The 13930-nt window shown below is 49.3% G+C and overlaps 1 protein-coding gene across 2 annotated transcripts in view; it reads right to left on the bottom strand.

Annotated features, from left to right (window-relative positions):
* Positions 1 to 1297: 1297 nt before the first annotated feature.
* THAP4 (THAP domain containing 4) overlaps positions 1298 to 13930 on the bottom strand; it is a 20431-nt gene continuing 7798 nt past the window's right edge. For both annotated transcript variants that reach the window (XM_017826354.1, XM_017826355.1), the window contains 4 exons: positions 7653 to 7812; positions 5634 to 5743; positions 4634 to 4737; positions 1298 to 1605 (listed from right to left, as the gene is read on the bottom strand). In XM_017826354.1, coding sequence (XP_017681843.1) covers positions 1486 to 1605; positions 4634 to 4737; positions 5634 to 5743; positions 7653 to 7812 — 494 coding nt within the window. In that variant the 3' untranslated portion in view covers positions 1298 to 1485. The remainder of the gene's footprint in view (positions 1606 to 4633; positions 4738 to 5633; positions 5744 to 7652; positions 7813 to 13930) is intronic.

A 13930-nucleotide genomic window follows, 5' to 3' on the forward strand; every position in this document is an offset into this window, starting at 1 on the left:
GACTCTGTCTGCCCTCTGAGGCTGTGCCTGCACACACGTCCTGTGCCCCAGGTCACATTCAATTTGTGAGCCAGAATGCTTTTTCCTGCCAAAGAGCAGCAAACCTCCTGCCAGTGCTGGGGAGGCTCTGCTGGGATCAACCCCTCACTCCAGGTCTCTCTCAGCTGTGACCCAACTCGGGCTCAGTCCTCCCAGAAGCCATCGTGGTGCTGTCTTGGCTGTGGGTGCCGGAGGCTGTCCTGTGCTCCAAAGGAGGAACCTTGCAGCAGAGCATGGAGGATGCCTCTCTCCTCAGGTGGGAAGGCATTCCAATGCCCTGGCAAGGGAGGACATGTGCCCTGGTCTGCCAGGGGAAGGGGGTCTCTCCTGCCTCTTCCCCCCACACCCCAAAGATATTGTTTGTGCCTCTCTCTCTGAGGAGTTCCCATGAAGGATGCCTCCTTCCAAGGGATGCATTAGAGGTAGCCTGGGACCTCCAGAGGGAGCTGCTGGGAAATACTAAAATACTAAAAACTCACCTCCTGCTTGCCAGTGTTTTCCCACCTACTCCTCCACGAGATTTCCATCTGTGCATCCACCTCCAGGGAAGAAGGCACCGAGGCCATGCTCTCCCTGAGCAGCCTCACCCAATGCTCAGCTGCCCTGGCTGGGGCAGACACAGCCCCCAGTGCTCTCAACAGCTAAGTTTGAAGCCTATCCCGGGGAAGGACTGGCTGCCAAGGCGGTAGGGAAGGATGGGCAGCAGCTCAGCCCCAACACTGGGAGCTCCCCCAGCAACCGAGTCTGCCGGAGGGGAGGGAGCAGGACAGGCCTGGAGCCCTTCGGGACACATGGCCACTGCACAGCTCTTGGAGATGGCCCCAAGAAGGGAGGGGCTGTAGGTTTGTACAGAGGAGACCCCCTCACAGTTATCCCTTAAGGTCTTGTGATATTATGCACTGAAGCTCAGTAAGGTTTGGCCCTGGCCTCCAGCACTGCACCAACTCCCTTCAAACTGCTGGACTGCACCACTGGGATCAGGGCCTGCGACAGTTTCCTCTGTCCCACAGCAAGAAGGTGCTCCCTCCCAATAATTAAGTCAAGTTTCATTGGACAGGCTCTCAAGTTCTCAGAGTCTGTCCCTGCAGTGCAAATCCATTCCTGAACTTTCTGCTTTTCCAGTGTTAGCCAGGTCATCCAGGAGTTTGGATCTCTCATGCAACACCTACTAAGGAACAAGCAGCACAAAGCCCTCTGTAAGCACTGCCAAGCAGCAGGAGGCACACACCACCCTGCAATCACACCAAAGACACAGCCATAAAAATAAAAGCTTTTTATTTATTTTTTTTTTATATACCATTACAGAAAGATCTGAATAACATTCTCAACAGGACGGGCAGCTCCGGGGCCCAGGGGATGAGTGCAGGCAGCAGGCTCCAGGGTCTGCCCTACTGTGCTCCCGAGCTGCTGCTGCTCCTTGCCCAAGGAGACCCAGCACTCCCGGCATCAGGGTGTCACCTTCTTGTAGGTAATGTGGAGGTGCTGAGTCATGGGCTGCGTAGTGGTTGCCATTGAGACAGTTTGTTCGAGTTTCCCATCAGAATTGAGCCTGAATTTTCTGGTAATCTAAATGGGGGAGGGAAGAAAAGAAATAAGGAAATCAAGCAAACAGCATCCATGGGTAAATCCCTTACCTGTGCTTTCTACCTTCCCTTTGCCATCCTCGTGCCTGCTGTCAACACACCACCAAGGAAGGATATCCTCACTACAGCAGGCGAGTAAACAAGGAGTTGTCTCTCCTAAAGAAAGCAGCCTTCTCCACAATACCAGCTCCAAGCCCATTATCCATGGAGCAAGGCAAGGTCCTGGCACTACAGCTGACATCACCTCAGTACAGACAGGCATCTGTCCACCACATCCCTCCACCAGAAGAGTGGCTCCCTGCTGGCAGCTCAGGGAGATGGATGAGCCATCATTCACCAAGGCAGCCTTCCAAACCCCTTGGGCTCTCTGCAGGTCCCCACACCGTGCCAGGGTAAGGCAGGACACGACTACATGAGGAGATTGGAGCCTGCTGAGCCTCAGCCTGCACCTGCAGCCAGGCTGGGGTTCAGTCCCGGGCAAGAGGGAATAGCACTGCCAGGAGGGCTCCACGGGTGACATCATCCTCATCTCTGCACCCAGGCAGGCTGTGAGCCTAACATCCAGAGGTTTTTCCAAGCTCATTCATTGCCTTGAAGTCACTCAAGGGCAGGCACATCCATAAGCTATTGCCAGTCTTTCTGCTCCATACTCTCTGTTCACAGACCCACTCGTATGCCCACAGTGGGCCCTTAGCTCCCACATCCAACATGTTCTCCTTCTGGAATCAGAGCTATGCAGGGGTGCGGAGGACACGCCATCGTTCCAACATCCACAGGGGCAACAACAGCAGGAACACAGTCACTCACACATGATGCTTGGATTCCTATTTGCTGCTCTGATGAGGTTCTCTTTGTAATGCACCAGTGTTCTTCAAATTCCCTAAGCAGGAAAAAGCACTTAAAAGGATACAAAAGTCACTCATCTTTAACATGGGTGACCCATGTGCCTTGGGCGGACTCTGCTGATCTCCATCACCTTTCACAGGTGACAGGGCAGCTCTGCAGGTGCCTCAGCCAGTGCCCTCAGTGCCCACATAAGGCCAGGACTGTCCTGACCTCTACAAGTGCTTGAAAACCTGCTGGTTCTCCACACGCTCGTCACAAACCGAGTGACTCAGCGTGAGGGTCTCCCTTACTCCTTGTATTTCTCCCTTTAAACATAAACTGCTGACTGAGTCTGGGTCTGGACCTAGGTCTGGACTCTGCACACCCAGGCTCCACCAGGAGCTTGGAAAAGCAAGGGGATCCTCTCAGAACCTCGTGACTCAATGGGAGGGTCTCCCTTACCCTTTGTATCTTCAGTCTCTGTGTAAATCATTCCAAATTGATTCAAATCCACTTTTCCTTTGGATGTTTCACCCATGAGTAAGTAGCAGAGGGAACCCTGCCACATCAAATTTTAAGTTGTGCTTTCAGAAATTTATATTAAACCTGCTTTGATAAGCCCTTTGATGGTGACTCTTCAAGCAACCTACACCACTCATGACACAGCCTGGCCCAGAGAAAGGGTCTTCCTGCCTCCATGACAGCTCAGCCGAGCCACAGCCAAGCCAAATCACTTTTCAGCAGGAATATAATACAGTGAAGTTTTCTCAAAGTGAGCAACTAAAGTATCAGCACACGTGCCCTTCTCACAACACCTGTGGCATCTTTGCTTCCATGGGCAATTTATGCTATTCTTGGTGAAGGAGAAAAGGTGTTGGGAGTCGGTTACTCTCTCATTCTACATTCTCCTTCACCAGCAAGGGCCTCTCAGATACTCACTGGGACCAGTCCCTGGGCCTGAGCTGCCCTCAGGTGCCAGATGAGCATGGACCTCCAGCTCCAGAGGTTCCCTCTTCAAGCCAAAGCCAGCCTTGGAGCCCTCAACTAGGAAGACATCTGCTGGCTTTCTGTGCTTCCCCCTCTCCTCCTGCCAGACCATCAGCTCACATTTCAGGCACTGACTCAGAGAGGACAGTCCCTTTTGTTTAAATGTCTGCAATTAAGAGCTCTGCTCCCTTGCTGATATCCATAGTATCTAATGGCTTTAGTTTTGCTACAGAAAGGAGGCAACACAGCTGTTCCTGGGAAAGGGGAAACCCAGCAACTGAAAATATGCATCCAAAGGCAGGGAAGTCAGGACTTTCCAAAGTTAGGACACTGTGTAGGCACATGAAATTTTTGTCTACATCTGCACAAACTTGTGCTCTCTGTTGTCTATGGGTAAGTTTTGTAGCACATAAAAACCAGGTTGTGAGAGCTTGTTCAGCCTCGCTGTCTCTCTCAGCTGCTGGTCAGCCACAACAACTTCAGATGTGACACTGAGACCTCAGGATGCCACACTGCCCCCAGCAGTGCCACCGCACTCACAGCTGGCTGTACCCCTTCCAGCTGTGTCAACAACCCCCCGCTACACACTCAAAACAAGTCAAAACCCAAAAATACACACTCAAAACAAGTCAAAACCCAAAAAAAGACCCTAAAAGCAACCAACCAAGGCTGGAGCTGATAGGAAATGTCAGCCCTGCCCTGCAGCCACAGATGGGAAAAGAGCCCAGAGCAAGGTGTGAATGTCCTGAAAAGCAAGTTAGCAAGACCTTAGGTGTTCCTAAAATATCCTGATGAGGCCCAATACTGACTGTACCTTATACGTGCACCCTCATCCTGCAACCAATCCAGAAAAACAGCATTAAGAACTAACCCCACTGCCACAGAAGGGTATTTAGACAAGACTTTCCTATTCTCTTCCCTAAGGACCTGCTACTGGCCACTGCTGGAGACAGGATTCTGGGTTGGCTGCTCTGATCCAGCTCGTCAGTTCTTGTCTTAATGATCCCTATGGGTCTCATAATGTACAAAATACCTTCTGAAGGCTGTTACAGAAAGGATAAGCCAGGATGCCATGCAGTATTTCCAAGAACTCCTGATGGCATTCTGTAATTAAAGCATGCTAATTAACCTATCCTGTCAACTAGACTCCTTCTGGGGTGAGCAACGCTACGGGAATTGCTCACTGTGTGTGCACTCACCTGCTCTACGTGGGGCTTCTTGGCAAAGGAGATCCTGGCTATGGAGTGAGAAGCTATGGAAAGCTCTTGTCCATTCACCTCCCCTTCCTCCACCTCCACCAGACCTAGGTTGAAGCATATTATTAGGCTACAAAGGTTATTTAACTATGTCACAATTATTACTGTGGCCTCTCAGCACTTAAAAGGGGCTTATAAAAAAGAAGAAGAAGGATTTCTGTGATTCTGTGACTTTTTACACAGGCAGATGGGGATAGAACAAGGAGAACAGTTTTAATCTGAAAGAGGAGAGATTTAGATGGGATATTGGGAAGAAATTCTTCCTTGTGAGGGTGGTGAGGCCCTGGTTCAGGCTGCCCAGAGAAGGTGTGGCTGCCCCATCCCTGGAATGTCCAAGGCCAGGTTGGAAGGGGCTTGGAGCAACCTGGGATAGTGGAAGGTGTCCCCGCCCATGGCAGGGCGTGGAACTGGATGAACTTTAATATCCCTTCCAACCCAAACCATTCCATGATCTATTAGGGTACATAACATACCATCACTCTCCCTGTAGAGTGGTTTTATTTGCCCAAGCATTATTGACAACTGCAAATCCACACGCTGTCAGACACGGAATGCTGCTCAGAAAAACCCAGCCAGCCTTACTCACACCGTGTGGGATGAGTACCACACGGCAACTGGCACTTTTCCCTTCAGCACCTGCCATTTTAGATGCAAATTTAAGCACCAACTGGGGTTTAACACTTTCACTTATAATACTTGAGATGTGGTTCTCTCTAGTTCAGTCCCTGCCAGGTGTGTAAACGAGTACCAAGGTGCTACATCCACACCGTGAGAGACTTCCTGGTTGAGACCTGCGGGTCCAGCGCCCAAGGGCAGCGATGCCCACGGGGAGAGTTAATTAAATAAAACTGTGAGAGGTGCGACAACCTTCTGAAAAAGTGATGAAATGGCACAGCGAGGTAAGGACTTCTTCTTTTCCCCAGCATGGGGATCAGGTGTGTACCTGTGTTCTGGGCACTGATGAAGGCCACCTTATTAGTGTCAGGCTTGAGGCGGATGAACCCACATTCCCGGTGCATGGGCTTCCTGGTGTCCGGATGGAAGGCGTTGAACCTGAGGGGAAATCAGAGCACAAAAGCTGATGTGTTTCACATGAAAAGACACTGTTTGGCCTGGTTTCCTCTTATTTGACCATGTGAGTGCCCGCAGTATTCTTTGAAGGGTAAACAACTGACAACACTTCACAGCTGGGAGATGTAAACCTGGAAAAATATGGTTACTTTACTGGCACAGCTATTTCTTAGAGCTGGAGTTAGTTACTTCAGTTCAAGCTCTAGATTTTCCACAGCTCCTGGGTCTTTCTAAGAGCTAGCTCAGAAACCCCTCAGGAACTCAGACATTTCATATATGCTGAAGCCACACTCTGTCTCAAATACTTCCTTTTCTCAAATAAATATCTGGAACCACGGTATCATCTTTAGCTTTTACACCTGGCAATTGTCTTTTCTGTATATTCCTTGCTGCAGGCAGCAACAGAACAGACATATTTCTCCCATCACACCCTTCAAAAAGATAAATTCAGCTCAGGTTCTTATTTATTCTTCAGGAGGCCTTAAAAACCGTAGGTTTGGTCACCCGTCATGTGGGTGATTATATGTATCACATGTGTTTATCTATTATATTAGTTGGGGCCATTAGTTATTAAAGCAGCACTGAGGGCTGAAAAGTCCAAAGCAAGTGTTCCCTATATGAAGTAACAATGGATCACACAGAGTCAAGATTCCTAAAAGACCAGCAGCACAAGGTGCAGCACATGGCACCCCTACACCCCACAGAAACCCACTGGCTTCAAAGAAGTGGAGACAAGGAAGAGGGAGCACAGCTAAAGGAAGAATTAGGAAGAGTCTGGCTGCCTTGCAGCTGCTTCTGGCTGTCCTCTGGGTACAAATACACAAATTACTCCTCCCATTTGGCTTTGCCTCTCAATAAAAGATGTCTCCTTTTAACCATGTGGCTACAGGAAGAGCCAGGAATGACTTCTGTCAGTGGTGCAGGGCTGCATCCCTGCTAAGGGCTGTCCGAGCATCCCAGCCTCTGTGCTCTGCAGCCAGTGAAACCAGGTACCCTATGGAGCTCTCATGGTGGGAGAAACAAACTTAAATCAGGCTTTTTTCAGTGCTTGGAGTATTCAAGGGGTACTTGTATAAGTATCAGTCATGCAGCACTGCTCCAGGAGCCAGGAGCTCTGTCCTCCAAGCCTGTTGCCTGTTTTCCTGATGCATCCCAGAGCTCAACAGATCTAGGCTGCGTATCTTCTTGGCACAAAGGAAAGGACAAAAAACCCTAGGTGACTCAAATCAGTAACTGTTCACAAGCTGGAGAGGGAGGTGCAGCCAGAGCATGACTGTCAGAGCTTTGTTTCTTTTGGAAACTGGACTAAAACTGTCACAGGCTGAGCCGGCAGCTCTGTCACACTCGAGGAACACAGGGCATCTCTCACACAGCACTTACATCTTGTAATTATTCTTTTCTTGGTTTTCCAAGCAACACATTTTCCAACTCACCCCTCCCAAACGAGCACCAGAGCAGCACTGAGCAGCAGCGAACATGTCACTTCTCTCTCTCCAGATTTCTTTTGATTTCTCTTGGAACAATCACTTGCAGCCAAAGCAGTTAAGCTACCTGCCTCCCATCCCATATGGTTTGATAAAGACTAATTCTTTTCAGATTTCCACACTGGTGAAGGCTGAGGACCACAGTTTGAAGTGGACAGACTTGGCAGCCATGCCACAGATCCCTCATTTGTTGTATCTGTAAGTCGGAGTCTCACAAAGAATGCCAAGTTTTCAAGGAAAATAAAAGTCAGACCATGTAGTCACATACCACGACATCATCTCATTTGGTAGGTGAAAATCTGTGTACTTTGCCATTGGAAAAGAAACACAAACATATCAAATCACACTGGAGCCATGCCTGCTGCACTCCAATAGCTGCTGCCAACACAGACAAAGCCTTGACTTACGAGAAGTTGAGCATGGGCTGCCCCACGTGAGAGATGTGCACTTCTTCCAGGTACTGGAAGGGCTTCATTGTAGGGAAGGTGCCGTCTCCTGGCGGGTCCGAGAGCCAGGTGCCCAGCATCCAGGACAGGGGTTCCATCACAGGGTTCAGCTGGGGAGTCTCTGTGGAGGAAGAAAGAAAGAAGAAAGAAAACTACTCAGGGATCTGTGCTCTACAGCTGGCTGGAGGTGAACACAAAACACCTCAGAAACGGATGAACGCTGCAACAACACTTCTCTCCAGAGCAGCGCCACCTCCAAGGTGCAAGGGGAGATGGGGAACAGTGAACGGTCATGGAAGTTGGGTCTGTTTCCAAACCTGCTCCTAGCCTTACACAGAACAAGAGCACTCTTCCAGGTGGTCCATTTCTGACTCCTCTCCGTAGTGTGATCCGAAAGGAAAGCCCCCTACCATCTACATGCAAGAAAGAAGATGACTGAAATCTCAGTGTAAAGAAAAATCACTAAACTGTAACAAATTCTCTAATGCTCTGGGCTGATCTTTCTCAGGCACTGAGTACATGCCTTCCCTGTTTGTTTCAGAGACCAAGAAAGTGAGTCCTCACTTCAGAGGAAAATCAGGCTGTGTTCATTTTTAAGATCAAAATTTGGCTGTAATTTTTTTAAGAGGTTAACAGTGACCTGAACTTTATACAAAGAGACGGGCAGGGATCATTCGGAAGTTGTTCTGCTTAGGTTCTGGACTAAGTGAAACATTTTAAAAAGACTTGAGTGCCTGTAAGTTAAAGAGTAAATGGAAGAGAAAGACACTTCCCTTTGTCACTGCATTTATTAAGGAGCAACCAAAGTCTGTTTCACAGCTAAAGCTTCTTTAGGAGAGCTTTGATAAACAACAGTTTAGCACTTTGCTTTCAGAGGTGGTGACCTGAAAAAAATTAATCAGAGAAACGGAGACAATTTAAAGCCATGTGAAAAGCAGAGCAGAACCACTACTAAGGTGTAAGTAGGGAAAGTGAGACAGCACCCCTGGGATCCTCCCATATAAATGTGTGCCCACTACTCTAGTAGTAGTCTGTTATGCAGACAAATATGACTGAAGTATGCTTAAGGCATGTCCTCCTCCTCCCCCTCACAGGACAGATGTTTCGTACTGGCAAGGTGGGGGTTCCAGGGGGTGTTTTCCACACCTAGTGAGATCACCAAATACAAGAACAAGCTGCCTGTCTGGCTGGTCTGAAAGGCTGCAGGGAGAAATTGGGCCTAAAAAGGTGATGTTGTGGTCAAAATTTGCTTGATCAGTCTGAGTTTCACTGTGCTCTGTATCAAATATCAGGCTAAAAACACTGAGTAAGGAGGAAGAACAGACAGTCCGTACCTGGAATGCCAAAGGAGGAGGAATAGAAGCTTTCCTGGGTAAAAGAGATCACTTTTGGTACTCATTCTCCCACAGACAGGCAGGTTTGGAAAGCCAGCCTGCATGTCAGCAAGGTGCTGTTAATAACTCTGCTGTATCCTGAAGTATTTTGCAAAGTGAAGCGACATGAGAAAACATGAGAGCTCACCAGGAAATAGGTAATAAAAGTCTACAGCATCAGAGCCAGGCTCTGCAGAGCACCCTTCCAGCCTGTGCATTCCCCACCAGCTCATCCAGGGGTTGGGAAGGGGTTCCCACACCCCATACAGCAGCATCAGTGTACCAGACAGTATTTCACCCTACTCATTTCTGCATTTCCAAGTGGAGAACACACAGTTCTGTGGGTAAGGAGCCTTCCACTCCCCCATCCGACTGGTGTTCACCTTTCACTCCCTACTGCAGACACTGCATTTCTTTCCAGGCTTTTTCCAGGCCCCACTCCCACTGTGGAAGCAAAGAGCAAAGCTTTGGAAAGGCTGGAAGAGCCTGCAGCCTGGGCTGCTGCTGCCCTCTCCTGGGTCAGCATCCCAGGAGCAGGATGCTTTCTGTCACTACAGTGCTTTAATAGGGCACTTCTTTTCTTCTGCTTGCAGCACTTCAGGAAAAAGCAACAAAACGACACAGGAAAGGAATGGTTTTAGCCATTGCTACTCCTTATACTCCATTATAAACCAAGAGAAGCCAACTGACTGTTTCCAGCACCCCCAGCTTGATCTCTGCCTTGCTGTGCAGCATCCAGCCTGTCCGGAGGTGCCTGACTGGGCGAGCTGGTCTCACTTCCAAGGAGCTGGAATTCCAGCCAGCTGAAAAGTGGAGATGTAACTGTACATCCTAAGTCTGTGGCACATGGGCAAACAACATGGCCAAGTGACCATTCTTACTTTTCCAAACTACCTGAATGGCAGCAAAGCCAATGTGAGTTTTTTAGTTCTCATGTCACTGGAAAATGCCAAAAGCAGCAGAAGTGCTGGTGGGAATAAGGAACAGAGACTCATTGAAGTGTAGAGGAATAAAGACATCCTGATCTCACTCCATGCAGTGTTCTTCTTACCTTCAGTGTTGCTCTCTGACTGGTGGACTAAGTCCATTTGCCTCCCTGGCAGCCTTCTGTCAGAGGGCTGGGCTGGGAGAGTGGAAAAGCAAGAAGGGAGCCAGACAGGAGAGAGTCTGATTGAGTCCATAAAAAAAAAAAAAGTAGTCATTTGAAATTTGCTTTTTATGTCATGTTGGAGCAGGTAAATGCAAGACTATTGTAGCAACAAAAAGTTCTTTGCTGAGCTGCTTTGTTTCGAACAACAGGTTTAAAGATGCAGTCCCTGTCAAGAGAAACTTCTCTGACACTGATGAAGGAGCCTGCATGTCCCAAGGATCTAAATCCTGGCACATCACTTTTACAAACAACCTGCTAATGTGGCTTAAAAAGTAAGCATGTGGTGATATCAAGAACACCAACCATGTCTGAGAATCTGCACCCCGGTCACCCTTGTGCATGCTTAAAGCTTCACACTCAGATGGGGTCCTCTTAATGCTGGTTCTCTTGCATCCACATGCACAGTTCCTTTACCCAATAACAGGGAAGCTCCCACTGCAGCCTCTTTCTTAACAAGGGCACTCCTAAAGTCACCTTCCCCTACCAGATTACACACTTCCTTGAATCCAGACTCTCCAAGACCCCTGCTCCTCCACAACCTGGTCTAGTGGAAAATGTCCCTGCCCACAGCCAGGGGTTGGAACGGGATGAGCAGCAAGGTCCCCTTCCACTCAAACCATCCTGTGAGTCTATGAAATCCAGCTGAAATCAGCCACGATGCTCACAAGTTGCAACAGCTTGGGAGACAAAACCACAGGCCCATAAGCAACTTGACCAGCTTGATCTCTTTCCTTCAGGAAGCCACTCAGGCCAAAACTGCCATGCCCAGGCCCTGAGCACACAAGTCATCTCCTTTTCACCACCTGACCCCTGCTCCATCCCTCCAAACTCACAGATGGACAGTTTCCACATTTTTCCCATTCACAGAGGGTTTAGAAGTCAAATCCCACCCCACTCTGTAACACAGTCAGACTGTAACCAGCTGTCCAGGCTTTGCAACAGCAGACACGGCGCTCTCCCTGCCGTGAGACAAACCAGACACAGTGGCTGGAGAGCCCCCTCGGGCCACGGCTGCACAGCGGGCGTGACTCTCAAGTGGGATCCCTGGCACAGAAAGCTATGCTGGCACAAATTCCGACGCAGCTTTATCAGCAAAGCCACAGTGAGCAGCCAGCTGGCTGTTAACAAGGCAGCTAACCTACTCCCCTGAGCTGGGGAATACTTGCTGCAGGAAACATGAGAAAAAACCTCAGACAAACAACAACAAAAAAACCCCACCAAAAAATCCCAAAACAAAACCTCAAACAAAACTCAAACTAACTCACACTGTCTTCAAAGTACAGGGTCTGCAGCAACAGCTGGCAGCCTCCTGCAGTTCTTCCTTCAGCTGGGTCGCTCTCTGGGTTTAACTCATCATCATCAAGGTTCTGGTAACTAAGGAGCAGCCTTGTTCAGCATACTCTGTCCATATTTAAGTACAGAAGGTGGCTTTGTACTCTGCTGCTCTTCCCTGAGAGCTGCGACCCTTCACGCACTTTGTTGATGCTCTCCCCAGCAAATGAGTAAAACATTCCTACCACCAACATGCTCTGGCTCCATCACAGAATATGCTGAGCTGGAAGGGATCCATCAGGATCACTGAGTCCAACTCCTGGCCCTGCACAGGACACCCTAAGAATCCCACCACGTGCCTGAGCATTGTCCAAATGTTTCTTGAACTCAGACACCTTTGGTGCTGTGACCACTTCCCTGGGGAGCCTGTTCCAGTGCCTGACGACCCTCTGGGGGAAGAACCTTTTCCTAATATCCAACTTAACCTCCCCTGACTCAGCTCCATGCTGTTTCCTTGACTCCTGTCACAGGTCACAGAGCAGAGATTGGTGCTGCCCTCCACTGCCCCTCAGGAGGATGTTGAAGACCCCAATGAGGTCTCCCCTCAGTCTCCTCTTCTTCAGGCTGAACTGAGTGACCTCAGCTGTTCCACACAAGGCTTCCCCTCCAGACCCTTCACCATCCTCATAGCCCTCCTTTGGGTGCTCTCTAATAGCTTAATGTCTGTTTTTATATTGGGGTGCCCAAAACTGCCCCCAGAACTCAAGGTGAGACCGCCCCAGGGCAGAGCAGGGTGGGACAATCAGCTGGCAATGCTGGGCCTGATGCCCCCAGGACAGGGTTGGCCCTCTTGGCTGCCAGGGCACTGCTGACTCGTGGCCAACTGGTCACCTACCAGGACCCCCAGGGCCCTTTCCAGCCTCTCATTCCCAGTCTGTCCGTACATCCGGGGTAGCCCCATCCCAGGTTCAGAATCCAGCGCTTGCCCTTGTTAAGCTTCAGACAGTTGGTGATGGACCATCCCTCTTATTTGTTGAGGTCTCTCTGCAGCACCTCCCTGCCTTCCAGGGAGTCAACAGCTCCTCTCAATTTAGTGTCCTTGGAAAACTAACTTAGTATCCCTTCGAGTCCTGCATCCAAGGGGTTAATGAAGATGTCGAAAAGAACTGGGCTGAGAGAACCCCACTAGTGACAGGTGCCAGCCTGATGTCACCCCATTCACTGTCACCCTTTGTGCCCAAGCCATGAGCCAGTTGCTCACCCATTGAGTAACACAGTTATCCAGCTGTGGGCTGGACATTTCGTCCAGAATGATCCTGAGAGAGACAGTATCAAAAGCTTTGCTGAAATCCAAAAAGATTACATGAACTGGCTTTCCCAGATCAACCAGGTAGGCTGCCTTGTCACAGAAGGAAATCAGGTTCAATGACAACATGCTGGCTGCGACCAATGACTACGTTATTTTTCAATACTTCTCAGAATAATCTTTTCCATGATTTCACCAGGCACTGAAGTGAGACTGACAGGCCTACAGTTTCCAGGGTTCTCCTTCCTGCCCTTCTTGAGAATTGGGACAACGTTTCCAGATTCCAGTCAGCTGGGAGCTCCCTGGATTTCCCACACTGCTCAAAAATCAAGAGGTTTTGCGATGACATCAGCAGCTCCTTGAGGATTCTGGGTTGAATCCCATCAGGCCCCACAGATTTGTAGGGATCCAGCTGCAGCAGATCCTACACAAGTTCAGGGTGGACTGAGTTGATTGTTCTTACAGTCATGGTCCTCCAGCTCAGGGCACTGAGACCCCCTTGGTCCGTCAGCCGTGTTGGAGACAGAGGCAAAGAAGCATCAAACCCCTCTGCCTTGTCTCTGTCCCTGTTTGTGAGGTGACCATCCTCATCCTGGAATGGGTTGATGTTATTTGAACACTGTCTATTCCCATTAATGTATTTCAAAAAAACTCTTTTTATTGTCCCTCACATTTCTGTCCAGCTTCAACTCCAGTTGAGCTTTGGCCATATCAATTTTCTCCCTACAGTGGCAAACAGCATCTCCAAATTCTTCCCATGTCACTTGACCTTGCTTCCACTGGGCCCAGACCTTCCTTTTGTGCCTTATTTCCAAGAGAAGATCCCTGCTCAGCCAAGCCAGCCTTCTGTCTCAGCTGCTTGACTTCCAGCATTTGGGAATTGCTTCTCCTGTGTCCTTAGGAGGTGAGGTTTGAAAAGTGACCAGCACTGACAGACTCCAGCACCTCCAAAAACATTTTCCCAGGGGACTTTACTCCCCCATTCCCTGCTCAGCCTGAAATCTGCTCCTCGTGTCCAGAGTTGAGGTTTTGCTGGCACTTCTCCTCCTGTCAACAGAGATTTTAAACTCAATCACCTCATGACCAAGATGGCCCCCAATCTACACTTCACTCACAAGATCCTCTCTGTGGACAAGCA

The sequence above is a fragment of the Lepidothrix coronata genome, unplaced genomic scaffold, assembly GCF_001604755.1.
Source record: "Lepidothrix coronata isolate B3197 unplaced genomic scaffold, Lepidothrix_coronata-1.0 Scaffold125, whole genome shotgun sequence".
Lineage (NCBI taxonomy): Eukaryota > Metazoa > Chordata > Aves > Passeriformes > Pipridae > Lepidothrix > Lepidothrix coronata.